This window comes from Mastigoproctus giganteus, chromosome 2, assembly GCF_048544385.1.
Source record: "Mastigoproctus giganteus isolate SK-2022 chromosome 2, ASM4854438v1, whole genome shotgun sequence".
In the NCBI taxonomy this organism is placed as follows: Eukaryota; Metazoa; Arthropoda; class Arachnida; order Uropygi; family Thelyphonidae; genus Mastigoproctus; species Mastigoproctus giganteus.
In genome coordinates, this window is record NC_143576.1 from 107,659,254 (window position 1) to 107,679,831 (window position 20,578).

At 39.7% G+C, this 20,578-nt stretch overlaps 1 protein-coding gene across 3 annotated transcripts in view; it reads left to right on the forward strand.

Annotated features, from left to right (window-relative positions):
- The window catches only part of tst (superkiller complex helicase subunit twister), a 522,759-nt gene that overhangs the window by 96,140 nt on the left and 406,041 nt on the right, over positions 1 to 20,578 (forward strand). For all 3 annotated transcript variants that reach the window (XM_090389516.1, XM_090389517.1, XM_090389518.1), the window contains one exon: positions 13,235 to 13,446. In XM_090389516.1, coding sequence (XP_090245642.1) covers positions 13,235 to 13,446 — 212 coding nt within the window. The remainder of the gene's footprint in view (positions 1 to 13,234; positions 13,447 to 20,578) is intronic.

Below are 20,578 nucleotides of genomic sequence, written 5' to 3' on the forward strand. Positions count from 1 at the left end.
GCTAACCGAGTGTTGGATGATCCATCTCTGCTAAGATGCCAGATGCTGGTCACACTACATTCATGCGATTGGCTAGGCCTACACCAAACCTACAGATGCTATGGTAGTCAATGGGAGGAACTCTGCATCCACCACAAAGAAATTTAGACACATTTGACATTTTTTTTTTGTCATTTCTGTACACATTGTACTCCCCGTTTTCAAATTTTGCATTCCTTATATCTCTGTGACACCACATCTCTGATATCTCAACGATGTCCAGATTTGATGTCTTGACCAGCACTTCAAATTCATCAAATTTATTTACTATGCTCCTAGCATTTGTGTACATGCAAGTATGTATGCGTTTATTCTTGCTCTTAGTTATCCTAACACAGCACATGTATTTACCTGTTCCATGTTGACTGCCAGCAGTCCTTGAAATCCCTGGCACCTTGCTTTCTAGGCTGCTGCACCTTCCAATAGAAGCAGTGCAAGAATCACTCTCACCTCTGCCTGTGGCTATTGTTGATCTGTTAGTCTGTGTATCCCCCCCCCCCAAGCTAGCAGTTTTCTGACCCATGTAACACTGCCTTGATAGCATCAGCAAATATTCTTGCACCCTTTCTGTGTATCCCAACTGTGTAGAAGCGGTCTCTTCTGTTAATGAGCACAGATCATGCTGAGAAAAATTCTACCCCATGAGCCTTGCACAGTCTCTCCAGGGTCGAATTGATTGACAAGGTTGTCATCATATACTCCATCCTCTCATGTCATTGACAGTGACCTCTCCCTTTTAAATATGGAACTAATACCTTTTTCCATGTGCCTACCTGTACATTTTCTGCCTTTGATCTTTTTGTTTGTTCCCCTTCTCTCCTTCACTTATTTGGGATGTGGAGGAGAATCCGAATGGCAGTGATCAATTTCCTGTGATAAACTCCCATTTTAGTGGGAACCATGTCCACCTTTTAGGTTACCATAGTGGAAGATTGATCAGACTGACCAGAATGCCTTTCAACCATGGCAGAGTTTAACATCATTGCAATCAGTCAGCAGCTATCAATGATACAGTGACGTACATTACAGAAAATAAATGTTCATGCAGCTGCAACTGCCATTCCGAAAACAACTAACCGATTTCCATCATTTCCCAAACCATGGTAGAATGTAGAATGCACAGCAGCAAAAAAGGCTCAGATAAAGCTTGGGCGATATTCAAATGATATTCTACCAGGCTAATCTAATAGCCTTCAAATTGTGCATGAGCTTGTGACATTTGCCATCAGAGTAGAAATGAATCGTGGATTTGTGGTCTGGGATAAAACCTGGAAAATGAAGGGAAGATAGATGAGTGTAATAGATACACTATGACATGAAGGTAATAATGAAGGGAAAATAGATGTACCATTGCAGAACCAGTTGCAATAGCCAATTGCTCTTGGGAAAACATTTTCTAACATCTGCAGATATGGAGTTAGCCTTGGATCATATCAAAACTTATCAATTCCAATGGTTTGTTATTTATTCTAATTCTTTGAGAATAAACATGAACGAACATAATATCTGATATCTGATTTTGCTGGATTCCTAGCCACAGTGATATTAGGAGAAATAATTTGGCTGATACTGCAGCCAAATCATCAATTCCCGCTAACGATCATGACCTGTCAGTCCTCTATACAGACTACAGGCACATAATACACAATATTATTCCCAGAGACAGGATTCATTGAAGAGACAGATTAGTATTAGTAATGGCCACATGGTGCAAGGAAGCCTGTAGCTTATGCTGCACCAGCCAAAAAAAAAAATAATAAATAAAAAATAATAATAAAATAAAAAACATAAAATAAAATAAAAAACATAAAATAAAATAATAATAAGAAAAACAAATTAATAAGAAGAAAATTTAAATAATAATAATAATAATTAATAAGAGAAAAGGAAATGGACAACCTATGCCTTTCCCTCCTCCCTTAGGTAATTATCCAGCTGACCTTTGAATTTCCCCAGACTGTCAGCCTCTACCACCCATGTAACTTATTCCAGTAATTTATAACTCGCTGGCTAAAATAAAACTTCCTGCAATCCAGTCTAGACAACTCCCCCATAACTTGAAATTATGGCCCCTAGTTCTAGAATAATTTATAACCGTGAAAATTTCATCCTCGTTCATTTTGCATATGCCTCTCAGAGTCTTAAACACCTCAATCAAGTCTCCTCTAAGGTGCCTGGTTTCCAAGCTCTGCAACCTACATGTTTGAAGTCTTTCCTCATATGGATGCCCTTTTGCCGATCTCACTAGACGAGTTACCCGTCTTTGGACCCTTTCGAGAAGCTCAATGTCTTTCTTTAGGTGCAGTCTCCATACTTGAATACAGTATTCCAAGTGTGGTCTAACGATAGCCTTATATAATGGGATTATGATGTCCTTATCTCTACTAGTGATTGTTTGATAAATCATCGATAGGACACCATGAGTCCTCCTTGTAACCAGTCTGCAATGCCCGGAGAACTTCATATCTGACCATATCGTAATACCCAAGTCCCTTTCCTCCACTACCGGCTTTAGTTCAACTCCACCAGTGTATATGTTATTTTGGGGTTACTGTTCCCCAGGTGCAATACCTTCCACTTTGCTGGATTAAAGCATAGCTGCCATTTTTCTGACCATCTCAGAAGAATGTCTAGGTCATTCTGGAGAAGCTCTGCTTGGCAGCAATCATTAACTACTCTACCAATCTTTACATCATTTGCAAATTTAGACATCATGCCCTCCTATCCCTTCATCGATGTCATTTATGAAAATCAAAAACAGCAATGGTCCTAATACTGATCATTGGGGAATCCCACTTCTTACATTACATGGTTCTCTTACATAGTTCTATTACAGCCTGTAATAGAACCATGGCAGTCTATTCTGCACAGGAATCATGAAGAGGAAGTTGTTCTTGCTCGGCTCCACGTTGGACCCAGTTATCTGACCCATCCCTTTTTGGTGAGGACCAATGGCCCTCCTATGTGTGAGTCCTGTGACACCCATTTTATCCCTTAGACATATTTTAATTGACTGTATTGATTTTAATAATACACATTTTACTGCTTTTAACCATCTGGATGAGACATATGCTCAGTCAGATTTTATCTAACAATGGTAATGTGCCAGCCGTTTTTAAATTCTTACAACTTATTAATCGTTTTTAAATTCTTACAACTTATTATATACATATCCTGGGTAGTTATAAAATAAGTTTCCCTATTCAAAACGGTTAGAGATAGTTCTGCAAATGGTGGGTATGTCATTTAGGGTATGGGGAAGCGATTTGTAAAAGAAAAAAAAATAGTTCAAATTTCTGCCACCAGGAGAGAAATTGTCACTGTAAACATGAGATGGAATAATTAATTAGGATTAGATTTTAATATCAGAACTTTAAAATCTGCAGATATTCTATGTGTTTCCTTCACTTGAGATGACATTCTGAAAACGGAGGATCTCTTTGGGGGATGTTAGCTACATGTTGTTTAATGTTTGCTTTCAAATCAACAAGCGTCTGTATGCCACCATGGTAAACTCTGTCTTTCATGTATCCCCATAGCCAGAAATCACAGGGATTGAGATCTGTGGCTGGCCAGAACTGCGGTAAGTCTCTAGAAATGATGTGATCATTTGCAAATGTTGAATGGAGCAGTTCCTTCATTTGTCAACCAATGTGGGGAGAGGCACCATCTTGCATGAACATTATGGTCTGCAGGCATTGCCTTTCTTACAGAGTGGGAATAATGTGATCTCTTAGAAGAGCTCAGTACCATGCACTAGTTACCATACACCTTATGGGACCATGAGGAGTAGACGCTTCAAAGAAAAATAGTCTCATTATAAACTCTGCTGTGAATGCACACCATACTGTAACATATGGACTTTGTAGTGGTCTTTCATGCACAGCAGATGGACGAAAAGTTCCCCATATTTGGCAGTTTTGTGCATTTACAGCCCCATGAAGAGTGAAATGTGACTCATCAGACCACAAAATCATTCGAGCCTATGTATCATACAAGCCAGAAATCATAGAGCAAAGTCTATTCATTGTTGCTGATCACAAGACTGTGGTTCTTGCACTACGTGAAACTTGTACGGCAACTGGTGTAAAATTACTCGAAGCACTTTATGTATAGTAGACCAAGGAAGGTTCAAGTCAATCTCTTGACACACCTCTGGCACTACTGACTGGTAGGGTTTTGCATTCATACCATTGCAACCGCCACTTCATCCACTACCTCTGTTCCGATACGTGGTATTCCCCTGCCTGGAATTACACCTGGCTGGTTGCTTCAAATTTCTTTATTAGTTTTTGAAACCCCACTGACATTGTCAACTGTCCTTTACACAAACCTTTTAAGTTTCTGATGTTCACATAGTGTTGGATAACCACCAGTAGGCCGATAGTACAAGTTGATGGTAAATTGTGCTCTCTAAAGTAACTTAAATTTAGTAAAAAATCTAGGTTATTACCCAATATGATAGATATCATCTTATAGTGGACGCCAAATGCTTTCCAATCGTACGGGTCATGGAGGCACTGGACTTATAGCAGATAAGTAACTTTTAATTTTAATTTGTGCTTGAACAATTTTTTTTAAAGTCGAAGCAAACTACTGCCATTGTCTTGACCGGCTGAAGGTCACTGGTGTGAAGGTAGCTTTTTGGTCGCTATATTGCCTTCGGCGGTAGTTACCCGCCTGCGACTACCTGTAGTTAACCCAATAGATTTAAACGGTATTGTTCTTCCTACAACTCTACTGCAGAATAGAAGGGTAGTCAGTAAACTGACTACCCTTCCCCAATTAATGCTTGATTTGGCATCTGCTGCTTATAGCTCTGCATAATGGCTGGAAAAGTGAATGCACATCGTAGAGTTTCACTGCGTTCCTGCAGGCAACGGCACCGGTCCTTGGAGGAAGAAAACTCGGAGGGGGTTCTCTCCTTGATCGCGATGACTAGAAACAAAATTCGGACCGCGAAACAACAGGCTTCCGCGGCAAATGAACACGGTATACCTGCCATGGACAACTCTTCCGGGGGTGACGATGCCGATTGTAATGGGGTGAACAGTGATTGTGCTCCCGCAGCATCCACGAAGAGACTTCCTACCCTCAAGAAAAAGTTTCTCAAAAGACCCGACGCATCTAGTTCACTTCCCCCTAAACAATGGGAGGATGAAGAGGAATGGAATGAAATGCCGAATTTATTCAGCAAAGATTTTCCCAACCTGAAAATTATACACAAACTGAGGCGCAAAATGGAATACTGTCTCCGCAGCAAAAACAGCAACGTCACCAGGGCCGTATCATTACAAATTTCACGCTGCTGGGGCTCTTTAGAGAAGAAGTTATATGAGGTCATTATAGAAAATGAACAGCTGAAGGCCACCAACGCCCAACTCCAACAAACTAATAAAACTCTATCTTAAAGTAACCAAAAATCCAACTATAGTAGCTCTGAATACCGGGCTACCTTCCAACCAAGCTTCTGATGAAGATACTCGGCACCAGTTGTCTTATGCTGCCAAGCTCAAACTACCTCAGATCCCCACCACACAGAACAAGCATACGCTGATTATAAAAGCTAGAGAAGGGTGCAACATCCCAGATAGCGATGGAGTGAAGGACACCGTCCTAAAGAAGATAAAACCAAAATTAGACAATCTCCAAATCAAAAGCATTCGCAAAATTCGCGACAAAGGAATAATATTGGAAACAGCCACTAAGTCAGATCTAGAACAGATCAAGTCTTGCGGCACAGCTGAAGATCTAACTCTTACCTTTGAAACCCCATCTACATCAAACACAATTAAACTTGGGACCAAGTTTAATTGTGTTTGATGTAGATGGCTCAATCCAGAAAGTTGACCTACTGGAGGAAGTATATAACAGAAATCTCTTTGAATCCATGAGCAAAGAAGAAGCCATTAAGGAGATGAAAATTCAATTTTCCACCAATGGACGGACTCGTGGTCGACTTAATTGGGTTATAGAAGTGTCTCCCAGGATAAGGAGATTCCTACACAGCCAGGATAGAATTTATCTGGGCTGGTCATCCCACAGATTCAGAGATTTCGTACCAGTCCTGAAATGCTACAAATGTCTTGGTTATGGGCACACTTCTGCTAAGTGTCTTAAAAAACAACCAATATGTGGGCATTGTGCTGAGGCAGGGCATCTCTACAAGTACTGTCCCAACAAAGCCTCGCCTCCTAAATGCTCAAATTGCAAAGCAATTAACAAACCCTACGATCACTCTGTGCGGGATGGAGCGTGCCTATATAGAAGAGCAGTAGATATAGTATGCAATAAGACCAACTATGGAAAATAGGATGCTGAACCCCCCTCTCCTAGACTTCGTATAGCTCAGATCAATGGCCAAAAATCCATCTCATTGGCAACACAGCTTCATCCTCTAATGGACGAGTTGAATCTAGACATTCTTCTCCTTCAGGAATCATACTGCGTCCGTGGAAGGGTCTCTGGTTACCCCCTGGCTTTCAAGAAAATCCAGACGACAAACCAATTGTGCCTCGCTGCTATCATCGTCTGCAATCCAGACTTAGTAGTAACACAGATAGAATCACTCTGCACTCCCCACCTAACGGGGGCTACAATAGAAGGCAGCTTCGGCCGTATTGCGGTCCTAACAGCATATTTCCAATTTGGTACAGATATCCTCCTGCACATAGCTCGACTAGAACAAGCTCTTGACCTCCAGGAGAACACTGATGTCATCATAGCAGCAGATTCGAATGCCCGGTCGACACAATGGTTCAGCACCTCTACTGATGCAAGAGGAGATATGTTAGATGAATTCATTGCCTCACGCTGCCTTGAAATCATCAACAGACCAGGACACCCAACCACCTACTCTTCGGGAACTGGAGAGTCTAACCTGGACATCACACTGACGACTACTTCTCTTCGCAATAGACTCCTCCATTGGCAGGTGCATGACACGGCCACTACTAGCGACCATCGCCTCATCACTTACAGTGTCACCGATTCTGCCCTCCCTTGTCAAGTGCCTATCCAGGATATTGTAAGATTCTCTACTAAAACAGCGAACTGGGACCAGTTTGACAATGTAATTCAAGATGTTCTTCATGACCCAGCAACTTCTACCAATCAATGAACAGTGCGCAGAAAACAGACTTTGTGCAGAGTCTGCTCCTCAAAGCTTCAGAGGCTTCCATGAAAAAATGTTCCAGGAAACCAAGATCTGTTCCATGGTGGTCGCAGGAACTCACTAACCTGCGCAATTCTCTGAAGTGCGCTCGGAAAGAATACCAACGCAAGAGAAGGACTGAACCTGCTCACATCGCAGAACAGTATAGAGACCGATTCAAAGCAGTCCGCCGTGAATATACTAACAAAATTTACCATGCCAAGCAAAGCTCCTGGCGTTCCCTTGTCGAGACTGAGGGGAACCGGAATCCGTGGGGTTTAGTCCACAAACTCGTGAGGAATAAGCTGGGATTCACGGATGTCATACACTCTGTCCGCTCTGATGACTCGTCTGAGACTACACACTGGGAAGATACAATCAACCAGATTCTGGATGAACTAATATATCAGGACAACACCAACTCTGGCACTGACATCCACAGGAAGATAGCAGTACAAAATTCCAGCTTCCAGCCAGACGTTATGGAGGAACCATTCACAGAGGAAGAAGTCATTGCAGCAATTAAAAAAATCAAAAAAGGTAAAGCTCCTGGTCTGGATTTTATTGAAGGCGAGACTGTGCAATGTCTCTGGGCCATAGCTCCAATGATACTTCTTCAGCTCTTCAACACCTGTCTGAATGAGGATAACTTTCCATCACGTTGGAAGCATGCTAACCTGAGGCTCTTATCTAATGATCCCACAGGTACCTCCAAGGCATACCGCCTGATTGCGCTGCTTCCCATTCTCGGCAAGGTTTTTGAGAGACTGTTGCTCTCCCGCTTACAACCCCGATATGAAGCCAGTGGTTTGGCATCCTCGTTTCAATTTGGATTCAAACAAGGGTGCTCCACAATTGATGCTCTATCTAAAACCCTCAAAGTTGCAGAACAGTCGGATGCAACTTATGTACTGGCAATCTTCATTGACTTCAAAAGAGCTTTTGACACAGTGTGGTGGCCGGGCGTTCTTCAGAGGGCCAGAGTCTCTAACTGTACTTGGAATTTCTACCACTGCCTCAAAAGCTACTTCTCTAACCGCAAGGTCAGCATCAAAACAAAATATCACTACATCACCCGACATCTAACCCGAGGCTGTCCCCAGGGCTCCATCCTGGGGCCAGCTGTCTGGAATATGATACTTGACGACTGGCTCCTGAGGGACTACCCACACACTACTCAGCTTTCTTATGCCGACGACATGGTTGTCATCATTGAGGGCCCAACCCGCGCCACCGTAGAAACCCAGGCCACGGTTGTTCTCTCTGCTCTGTCCCTATGGGCCACTGAAAATAAACTGTCTCCACTGAGAAGAGCAAAACCCTCCTATTAAAAGGCAAACTGGACTTCTCCAGACCTCCTACCATACGTTTTAATGGGGCACTTCTCCAGACCTCCTACCATATGTTCTGAAAAACTACCGATCGGTGAAGTACCTGGGAGTAGTTTTGGACGACAGGAGAACTTTCATTCCCCATATCTAAGCTATCAAAGAAAAGATAAAAAATTACATCACTACGTTAGCACGTTTTACCCGCAAGGACTGGGGGTCTTAAAGGACCAACTCAACGCCTTTTATACTCAGCAGTATTTATACCAATTGTCACATATGAGCTGCAGTTTGGTACCACCAAATGGCTTTAGTCCATGCTCAACGTAAAATTCAGCAAATTCAATGACTTATGCTACTACAAATGACCCGCGCATGTAGAACGACATCAACTGCTGCCCTACAGCTACTAACAGGCCGCCTCCCTTTGGACCTCCACGTCGCTTTCATCGGACTCTCTAATGCAATTAAGAAGAATAAGGAGGCTGAATTCCTCACTATTCAAACCCGTACTGATACGGACATCAAACAGGAACATAAACGTGTTGATAAACCCTCCTAGAATTGATAAACTTATGGCAAACCCGCTGGAATAACTCCACAACTGGTGCAACTACTAAACTTTTCCTTCCTGAGGTAACCTACATTAACAAACAACATTCCACTTGGTTCTTCCCTAACGTCTATGCTTCCTTCCTATTAACTGGCCACGGGTCCTTCAAGAGACGCCTTCTAGAGTTCGGCCTAGTCGAGGATGCCTTCTGTACCTGTGGAGAACCTGAAGACTGGGATCACGTGATGCACTCATGCAACATATACTTAGATCTAAGAATCCAGCTACTCCTAGACCTCCACACTACATCACTTCGGCCAGAAACCAAGTTATTGGAATCTAATGGTACCTTCCGTGCACTGACTAGTTATGCCAACGAGGTCTTTCGCCGTCGCTGGCATCACCTGCAACTCCCGAACACTACTCCTGGATAACCTCCTCTAGACAGCAACTGATAACCAGCACCGGAAACTTCCAGACATGAAACTGCAAATGGCGGCCAGCCCTGTCGACGCCGCTCCGTGATTCTCCATTGTGATGATCCTGGAATCTTTAATTTGAACTTTACCTATTCTCTTCTTCCTACCCACAGTCTTTCTCCAGGACTCCCACAACTGCACCTAGCACTCTTCCCGCTCCGTTTCGCCTGGGGGGATGCTAACGCTCTGTCATCCTCGCTATCTTGTCTGTCTTCCTCTTTCCTGTCTCTTCTCTGCTCTTTCCTTGGCCTTCCCCACTCTCGCTCCTTCAAGAATGTGAACGGCCCGTCAGATGTCTTTTACTCCCTGGTCCGGCTCCTCGTGCCAGTGGACGGATGCTGGGAGGCTCCTTCCTGGTGATTGCGCCTCCCAGTAACGAAGAGGCCAGGCAAACAACACAAACAAAACACTACTCACACATAACCCACACTGACTGGCTTTGCTATGTTAACAGAGTATTTAATGCGGATTTGTGGGAAACCACGGGAACCGCATAACAAAAAACACTATGTCCACTAACACTATTCACATAGTGTTGCATTAGCATTACTATTATTCTGGTAGAACAATTTTACTAAAAGAGCATGTTCCTTTTTTTGTAAGAGCCATAATGATTATTGACAGTGGCGTTAGCCTTTCTGCTTTTATCTAACAAAATGTCATTTGCATAAGCAGCATGTCTTGAAGTAAAGACATGCTGCTTATGACAACTTTTACATATGGGCAGCACCGTTTCCTCCCTGGTGGCGGAAATTTTAACAAAATTTTTTTCTTCTACAAATTGCTTCCCCATACCCTAAATTGGTGGTTCTCAACCTTTTTTTGCTCATAGCCCACTTCTGAATTTAATGAACCTTTGTGGCACTCCCCCCTCATATTGTTTAATTATAATAAATGTAATATTTATAATAAATATGTGTACTTTATGAACTGCATATATTTATAATAAATATATACTTTATCAACTTTTTATTTTATAGCATGTATCATTTGTTTATAATACAAGGAATATTAATAATAAAAAATGAGTTTATTAGCTAAAATTTTTATCTATAATAGAATATTTACTCATATAATATTTTGTTTATTTACAGTATATATTATGCTCCTAACAAAAAATATTACAATAATATTATTGTTCTCTGTTTTAAGTACAATAGGTTCTGTCCCTTCTACACCGATGAGCCAAAACATTATGACCACCTACCTAATATGATGTTGGTCCTCCACGTGCAGCCAAAACAGCTCGTACCCGGCGAGGCATGTACCTCACAATTTCTAAATGTGTCTTGAGGTATCTGGTACCAACACGTAACCAGCAGATCCTTTAACTCCTGTAAGGTCCATGGTTGAGATGCCGCAGATTAGAGTTGCTGTTCCAACACAAACCACAGATGTTTGATGGGATTTGATGTCTAGGGAATTTGGAGGCTAGGGCAATACTTGGAAGTCTTCCTCATGTTTCGCGAACCGGTTTAAAACAGTCTGGGTGGTGTGGCATGGCACATCCTACTGAAAGACAGGACTGCCAGAGGGGAAGACCGTTGCCACGAAAGGGTGTACCTGGTCAGCAATGATATTTAGGTAGGTGGTAGACATCAGAGTGTCCTGCATATGGATGACTGGACCCAGGGTATGCCAGCAGAACATCGCCCAAAGCATGACACCACTGCCACCGGCTTGTTTTTGTTCCACGGTGCATTCAGGTGCCATAACCTCCAGGTAAACAATGCACATGTACCCGGCCATCCACATGGTGCAACAGGAAACGTGATTCAGTGGATCAGATGACCTTCCAATCACTCAAGGTCCAGTTTCGATGCTCGCACGCACACTGTAGGCACTGTCGCCGGTGAACCATGGTTAGCATGGGCACTTGGAGCAGCTTACAGCTATGCAGCCCCATTTTCATTAGGGTTCGACGTACTGTGTGTGTGTTGTGACACATTACTCCTGCCACCAGGTTGAGGTGTATAAGGCCTTGAATGGGTTGAGCACACTGAATTCTGATGGGATCCTTCCACTTCTTCAGATTACGAACCTAAGGGGGCATAAATTCAAATTAAGAAAGGACAGATGTAGAATAGATGTGCGGAAATTTGCCTTTAGCCAGTGGGTGGTTATTTGCTGGAACAAATTCCATCTGTCGTTGTGGAAGTTGATAGGTTGAATAAATTTTAGGAACTGGACAGGCATTTGGAGGGAATGGTGTGATATTTTTTTTTTTTTTTGCTGATGCTGCATAAGCTCATACACTTGCTTTCTTGCATCACATGCCACTACTACTACTACTACTACTACTACTACCACCACCACCAGCATTCCAATTACCGACGACTTGCACCATAGTCGCCCTTCTGTTGCTATGTACCATCCAGGAGAGCCTTCGCTCACCTCAAGCATCGATGAGCTGTGATCATCCAACACTTTGCCTGCAGTTCATGGGTTTCCATCCTTGGACCACTTTCAGTAGGTACTAACCATGGCTGACCGTGAGCACTCCACCAGCTGTGCCGTTTCGGATATGCTCTGACCCAGTCGTCTGGCCATTACAATTTCATCTTTGTCAAACTCGCTTAAGTCTGCTGCCTTTCCCATACAAAGAACAAGGGTAACACTGATTAACAGAACTCAGTATCAGGCGTTTTTTATACCGTGTTCCAACCCGCACACACGGCGTAGTTCACCTGCAGTTGCTTAGATTTGCATAACGACTTGCTGGTGATAATGGTTTGGCTCATTGGTGTATGTAAGGTACACAAAAACAAGGATATTGAGTTATTGTGTTATTATATGTACTGACCATTTCTTATTTTTATTTATTTTTTATATCGGTAATAATTTGATTTTAGAAGTGAACTTTTCGTGGCCCACTTAACAGTTTCCATGGTCCCCAATTTTACGACTTTTACCTGTGGTCCCTCAGAAATATGTCATGGCCCCTGTTGAGAACCACTGCCCTAAATGACATACCCACTGATTTTCACAGCACTAACTCTAACCTTTTTGACACTAGGGTCTTCTGAATAGGGAAACTTATTTTATAACCACCCGATATATAAAATATGCATATATTTTTAATCCCTATACTGCCTTTTACCCTTATATAACCCTTTGACAGGGTACAGGACTTATTTTGAACATTTTATAACCTTGTCTTGGTGCATAATAGTTTTTGTTAATGTGCCACTAAAGCTGTAAACCTAACCTAATCAGATTAGTCAAGGACACAAAAGAGTACTCTTACTACGAAAAACTTCAGTTTTCATAACTTCAGCACTTAGAAACTGTGCACCTGTGAGGAGACTTGATGTATTTAAGTGTTTAAATGGATTGAGTAAACTAAATGCTGATGCCATCATTACTCTTTCTTGGACAACCTTTCTTAAGGACCTACACCCTAAGGTCAAAGGAATACAACTCCCAAAACATAATTATTTGCAGAGTGGTATATTGTGAATTGTTCAATTAAATATTATGGATTACTGTTTCCTTAGCACATTGTGTGATTTTTGTCAGTGATTAAATCCAGTATTTTATTCTAATAGGGTAATATCATTTTATTATTATATCTGCTTATAGTTATATTTTGAATTTTGAAATTCTGTATTGAAAATTATAATACCATGTATTTCAGATTATACCTGTTCTTTTTTTTTTTTTTTTTTTTTCTCTCTCTCAGATCTGCTTACTAAGCCACCTGGCTTTGAGAAGGGAATGACATTTGATAAAAAGATGAATTTACCAGAAAAGTCAACTAACCAAAACCCTAGACTTCTCAATCTTTCTGATATTTGGGAAATAGAGGATGATTTCAATGTTGAAGTTGCTATATCTGAAAAACAATTCCAGAATAAACAAGAGCCCGTAAAATTACCAGAAAATGAAAGTAAGGTAAGGCAATCTTTTTCGCTACCATGTTCAATTAGGACTGCACTATACTGATAGGAAAAACTCTTCAAATATTTTTATTGTAACTTGGAAATTAGGTGAATTGCAAATCACATAAACTATTCTTAGATTATTTTTTCTAACTGATTCTTGCTACATTTCCAATGTTTAATGTATTTATATTTATCTATACTAGATTATTATTATATATGAGGATTATTCAGTTAAAGCATGATAATTTTGTCATAGTTATCTCAGGGTGTGAAATAAGCATGCTTATGCCCAAACCACATCAATGCTAGTTTAAAAATTCGAGTTCCATGTGATTAATCTCAAACTCATCCTGCCTATTGAAACTGCTAGAAAAAAATATTGCTGCCGATCCTCACTAAGCAAATCCTGCCAGACAACCCTCCACAAAATCCGTTATGCACTCCCACACAGATAAACTGTGACTAACCTTTTAGCAACAACTAACAGAATCCTCACAGCCTTTGAAAACAGAGACAAGCTGGCAGCCACCTATATTGACATTGAATCTGCATTCGATGCCGTGCACATCTCATCTCTCCTAAAGCTATTAGAGAATCACAATCAGATAGGAGGTGACATCTTAGCTTTCCTCACATCTCTGCTGAATAACCGCATAGTCAAATTATCTGTAGATAACTCATGATACTGCAAAATAATCTCAGTTGGAGTCCCACAAGGGCGGTGAAGAGGAGGCCAGATGGTACTGCCCCCTTGTGGGACTCCAACTGAGATTATTTTGCAGTATCGTGAGTTATCTACAGATAATTTGACTATGCGATTATCCAGCAGAGATGAATAACTCAAACAATTCGGTCTGTGTATCAATCCCAAGAAGTCAGAAATCGTGGTTTTCTCGTTAAAGCAACAGCCAACAAAAACCTACCCAACTCTCAATGGAGCCTCCATCCCTCTTGTCCAACATCGCATCGACCCAGGAATCAGATTCGACTCAAAGCTTCTTTTCGGCCAGCATGTAGACATACTCCTCACAAAAGCTGCCAGACTGAGATAGATATGTAAGCAATATCTACACCATGTAACAGACAAATCCACCATGATGAGATACATTTCAACAATAATGTATCCGACACTTCTCTATGCTGCAGAGATTTGGGCATCTGCATCTCCCTCTACCACCAAACCAGTTTTCTCATCTGAGTATTGACTTCTCAAGTGGTCGTGCCATGAACTTAGCCTGCCTCCCCAGCTCCGGACCACCACTGTGGCCAATGCACTTAACATTCCAAGGCTCATGTCACTCATTAATGAAAGGAGGCTCGTCATGATAGTCAAACTCATGACCGGTCTCATCTCCTCCCCCCCTCCTTCTGGGACAACTGTGCATGGAGGATCCTAGTGGCATATCTATGAGCAGTTCCCCAGTTATGCCCTCTGCAAAGACGCCTTCATCTGTCAGACTGGTTTCTTCCTCAGCAGATGCTATCTCGAGTCGAGGACTTAATGTAGACTTCAACAAGTTCTGTCGAGATCGACACTATAGGAAAAGAATACTCAGTGGGGTGGCCAAGGCTACTACTATTATAATGTGTCTTGAGCAATGTATATTCATAACCCAACTAACTATGTACATATTTATGCACTTCAATGTATATCCTTATGGTATATATTTTGAAACAAATGGTTGTACACTCACTTAACGTTCTATATATATATATATATATATATATATATATATATAGTATACTCAAGTCATTTTTCCATTTTCCTGTACTTTATTTCACTTATTTATTATTCTATTATTTATTTATGTATTTTGGCTTTTGAGGCAATAATGTCTCTGTAGTACATTGTTAATCTCTGGCCACTGCCATGACGGGCTGTTGCGACTACTATTAAGTAAATTATCATTCTAAGCATTGCAATAAAGATTCTTCTTTCATAGAAAGGCCTGTTTAATTTTTTTTCTGTCTGTTATGGTTTTCTGTATGGAATGTAGCATTTCAAGGAGATAGTGCAGCCAAAACTGAACATTCAGCAGCGATTCACTTTTTAACTATTGAAAGGACAAGACCAAAACTCACTGTAGATTCTGATCCACAAGTTCATGAAATTGAATCAAGTGATACATAAATCCATAAACTAAACTGAACAAAATGGCTGACAGGTGACAGCCATTTTTTTCCGATGTCTGTTGTCATCTATTACTTGTGAACAAATAAAAGATGCCAATGCTTACTAGAGGATTTCAAGGCAGTTTATGCATAAACAGACATGTTATTTGAAATGTAATTGAAACAACCTTGAAAACATCTGTCCATACATACTGCAGGAAACTCATATGAAAAGCTTTCGTATGTGCATTCCTGACCAATCAATGTAAAATTTCAAAACTGTAATTAAATATGTTTTCATCTGTACTCAGGCATTTTCTGTCTACCACTCAGCTATTTTATAGTGATGCTATTCAGGTCACAGGCCTGCATGGAAAGGACAGTTTGCAGTTAGTTACAAAGTTTACTGAAAGAAATAATACAAAAAAAGAGAGATTACGAAGAGCAAATAATATTCTAAAATATGGATTTTCTCTCCCCTCTCTCAATGTATGTGCAGTTATACATATAAACACAGTGCTTCTTTTAATGTACAGCTTGTATGCATTTAGCTGCAAGATTGTTGTGGTGGCAGAAACAAAACTTAGCAATCTTGTTATCACTTGCAAGAAACTTATTGAAATTTCTCACAGCATAGTTATCCTTCTCATATTGATTAGTTTAACAGGGGCTCACATCTGGTGAGTATGAGCTTGCCACACCCAGGGTCCTGAGCTGAATATCATCATTATTCTCTCTTTTGGTGATTCCCTCCTACCTCTTGCGCTCTCTCTCTCTCTCTCTCTCTCTCTCTCTCTCTCAGGGTACTCAAATTTTTTTTTTGGCTGGTGCAGCATAAGCCTTGGGCTTCCTTGTGCCATATGGCTAATAATAATAATAATCATGAATGGAACTAAAAGAGTTTTTATATTTTAAATTAAGATTATGAAAATTCTATTAAGATTCTACTAAGAAAATCTTAATAAGAGTATCTGATAAAAATTCTGCAGATAACATTCAGAACAACTCACAGTTATCTAGTTTCATGTTGCCTCCATGTAGTGATATACACTACTTAAGATACTTTACTTGAATTTTTGGGTCAACAAGCGGCGTTAATAATATAAAATTAGCTATGGTATATTTCCATTAGGAACTTACTATCCGGCAATGTTGAATTTAGAATTGAGTTTGCATAAATGTATTGTTTAATTGAAATTAAGCATCATTTTTCGATATGCGTTGAATATTTGAAATCTGACTATACAAAAACTGGTCATTAAGATTCGTGTTTTTTTCTTCTCTTTTCAGTTCACATAACTAACTCATTATCCTAATATAATTATATTTAAGTTTTGTATTTAAATGAAATAAGAAAGTTTATTAAAAAACACTGTGCTCATGACATATGTAATTTAGTTTATTGGTATGAAAAGGACAGATTGATACAAGTAGACCTAAAAAATCTAAAGCAGTGTAATAGTATTAATTTGTCATTTATGTACTTTTAAACTAATTAGGTGCTTCATGTGATAAAGTGCCTTTTATTAAACTTCCTTGCATAATACTCTGCATAATGGCCTTCTCAAATTTAAGTTAAGTCATCTGAAAATTCATTCAGCCACTTGCTTCTCCACTACATGTTCAACTTATGAATGCATTCTATATTTGGCATCCTTCAGAATTTTGACTGCTGTAAGTAAATGAACTCACAATAGAAAGTCTGTTAGCAGTAAGACGTAAAAGGTGTTCATTCTTAGATCAAGTATACACAGTGGATAAGCAAGCTACAGTTAATAAATTTGTTTCCAAAGCTGCTACAGTATCACATGGGGATAAAAGATGTTTCATTTCTAAATAAAAAAACAAGCAAAAAACATTGCACTCTCTTGACAGCTAACCAGCTGTCAAGAGAGTCACATTGCTATTTGTTTGTTGTGGGCTTTACAGGGCAAGGGCAACGTTGCCATAATGCACCTATTTTTCGCCTTGCAGCATAGGAATTAATAAACTTACATTGAGTCATTATTAGCATTTAAAGAGGAAAATAATGATATATATTTGTGAGTAAATAAAATTTCGTTACTTAATATTTACATACTGTATTTAATGTTCTGATAAGCTATATAAACTTATGGGGAAAGATATGAGCAGAAGTGAATAAAGACCAGATTGTTAAATTGTTCATTTGTTAGTTAGCTGCCTGCTTTTTGCCTTTTGCATTTCTCTATCTGTCTTATATTTCATTCCTATGTGCAGGATATTTTAACAATAAAAATATAGGAATGAGAAGCTTGCAGTTGAGAATCATTATAGAATGTAATTTGAAGTTATAATAAACTTTGAAGGTTTTTTTTTAATTAATGGGACATTGTCAAAGTAATTTTGTTAGTAATAGCTCAGCACTTTCTTTGTGCCTGGTTTTTCCAGTTGTTTGCCAGTTTTTAACCAACTGTCAGAAGGGATAAAATAATGTTTAATAAATAATAAACTCACGTAGTCGTGCCACCTGTTGATCAAACAGGTGTTTTCTCATTAATTATATATATTCAAATTTTGACATTTAATTTGATAATATATGGCACTTCACATTTATTTTCCAAAAAATAAATGTAAATAGCCAGGTTTTTTGGCAGTGGTGATTGCCGAAAAACTGGCAGTCACCTTTTCTTAAAGTTTTCAATTTTTGGACATTCTACCTATAATAACCTATAATAATTTTGTATGTATCTATGCAAAATCTGACCATCCCATGGCAATTTTTTCCCCCCTTTTAAGAACCAATTATAAGTTGCGCCTTCTTTTAAAAACAATGAGTTTTTGTTTGTGTGTCTGCTCTTTTGTAAAATCCAATGTCATTCTCTCCTTGTACTAATATCAGTGTTTACAATCACCATCTGGTTGACAGTATTTGATGAGGACTGATGGGTCTACTCACTACTGAGTGTACTCTGGTTTCTTTCTGTCAATTTCTGCAGGCCTACTTGAAAATTTTTCATCACATGAGCAGCACCATGAAATATTAATTTGTTGATCACTTCATCTACTGTTGATCTAGGATTTTGCAGTTTTTCTAGAATGATACAAACAGATTGATTGCCAATATGGCCTCCATAACCCTTACCCATCCATCATTGGAAGTCACTAAACTGAACACTTGGACCCATTGATATTATCAAAACAGTGTGAAAGGGTTAACTGAATAAATTCATTCTTAAGCTTTTTATGATTTGATTAAAATGTATTTTTTTGTATTCAAAAAAATTCTTAATTTAATGTATAATTTTTGTCCAATACATTGCTTATACATAAATTATTACAGAAACAGAAGACACACGTCTTTTTCTCTCAGTCTTGATGGCTTTGCAAAAGTCATTAGATCGGTAGTATGCATATACATAATATAAAGATAGAAAGTTTCATTGAAAGATAGTACCTGAAGTCTAAAAATGGTTAGGTGGGAGAATGTAGGTGTTACAGTGCAGTGCAGTGAAATATCTGTACAGTTGTAGTAGTAGTAGTAGTAGTGGCATGTGATGCAAGAAAGCAAGTGTACGAGCTCATGCAGCATCAGCCAAAAAAAAATCACACCATTCAATCCAAATGACTGTCCAGTTGCTCCTTAAATTTATTCAACCTATCAACTTCCACAACGACAGATGGAAGTTTGTTCCAGCAATTAACCACCCGCTGGCTAAAGGCAAGTTTCCGCACATCTATTCTACATCTGTCCTTTCTTAATTTGAATTTATGCCCCCTTAGGTTCGTAATCTGAACAAGTGGAAGGATCCCATCAGAATTCAGCGTGCTCAACCCATTCAAGACTTTATACACCTCAATCAGATCATCACACAGGTGCCTTTTTTCCAGGCACTGCAATTTGCAGAACTTAAGCCTCTCTTGGTAAGAGGATCCCTTCATTCCCCTCATCAATCTTGTTGCCCTTCTCTGTACACGCTCAAGCAAATCTACATCCTTCCTAAAATGAAGCCTCCAGACCTGTACGCAGTACTCAAGGTGTGGCCTGACCATTGCCTTATACAGAGGGACAATCACCTCCTTTTCTCTGCTAGTAAAATCATTATATATCATTGACAAAACCCCATGACCTGCCCTGGCAGCCTGTCTGCATTGCTCAGAAAACTTCATATCTGACTGCACAATTACTCCCAGGTCTTTTTCATTTTCTACCACCTTAAGTGTAGTACCACACAGTTGGTACGTTTCTCTGGGGTTACTTCTACCCATATGCAGTACTTTGCATTTGTCAAGGTTAAACTTCAGTTGCCACTTCTTAGCCCATCTGTCCAAATTATCTAGATCCTGTTGCGGTAGCACACTGCCATTACTGTAATTAACAACCCTGCCAACCTTTATCTTAGGGTAAAGAACTTCATCTGCCCATGTTTTAAATAAAACAAGGGCAGATAATAGATTCATGTAGATATTTACTTTAAAAAAGTAAAGATAAAAAGAAAAAGTAAATTCGATAGAAAAGTCTTCATTAAAATGGGATGACATGATCTGATCGCAAATAAGTTTCGTAGCAATTTTACAAACAGTTAATCTTCAGTCATTTTTTACCAAAGTTTGAAGTTGACATTCTATGTATAATAACAGTATGATATTGAGTCATGATTTCATCATTTGTTGAAGTTGAAGGCTATCCAAATTGCAGATCTCTTTTGACAGACTTTCTTTCCCCCTTTGAAATGATCGTGATGCTTTTATTAAATCCGAGCATCTGGTAGCAGTTTTCTTTGATATTGAAAAAGCATACAACACATCCTGGCAATTTGACATATCAAAAGACCTCTATAACTTTGGTCTTAGGGGTAACCTACCTCTCTTTATTAAAAACTTTCTCTCAAATCGCCAATTTCAAGTCTGTTTAGGATCCACGCTCTCTCGAGTATTTTATCAGGAGGAGGGAGTCCCACAAGAATCCGTTCTAAGTGTCACGATTTTATTTTCGCGATCAAAATTTCTTCAACTTCGTGGGATGCAGATCATACTACCCTTCTTCATCTTTACCAAGCACTTTTCCGTTC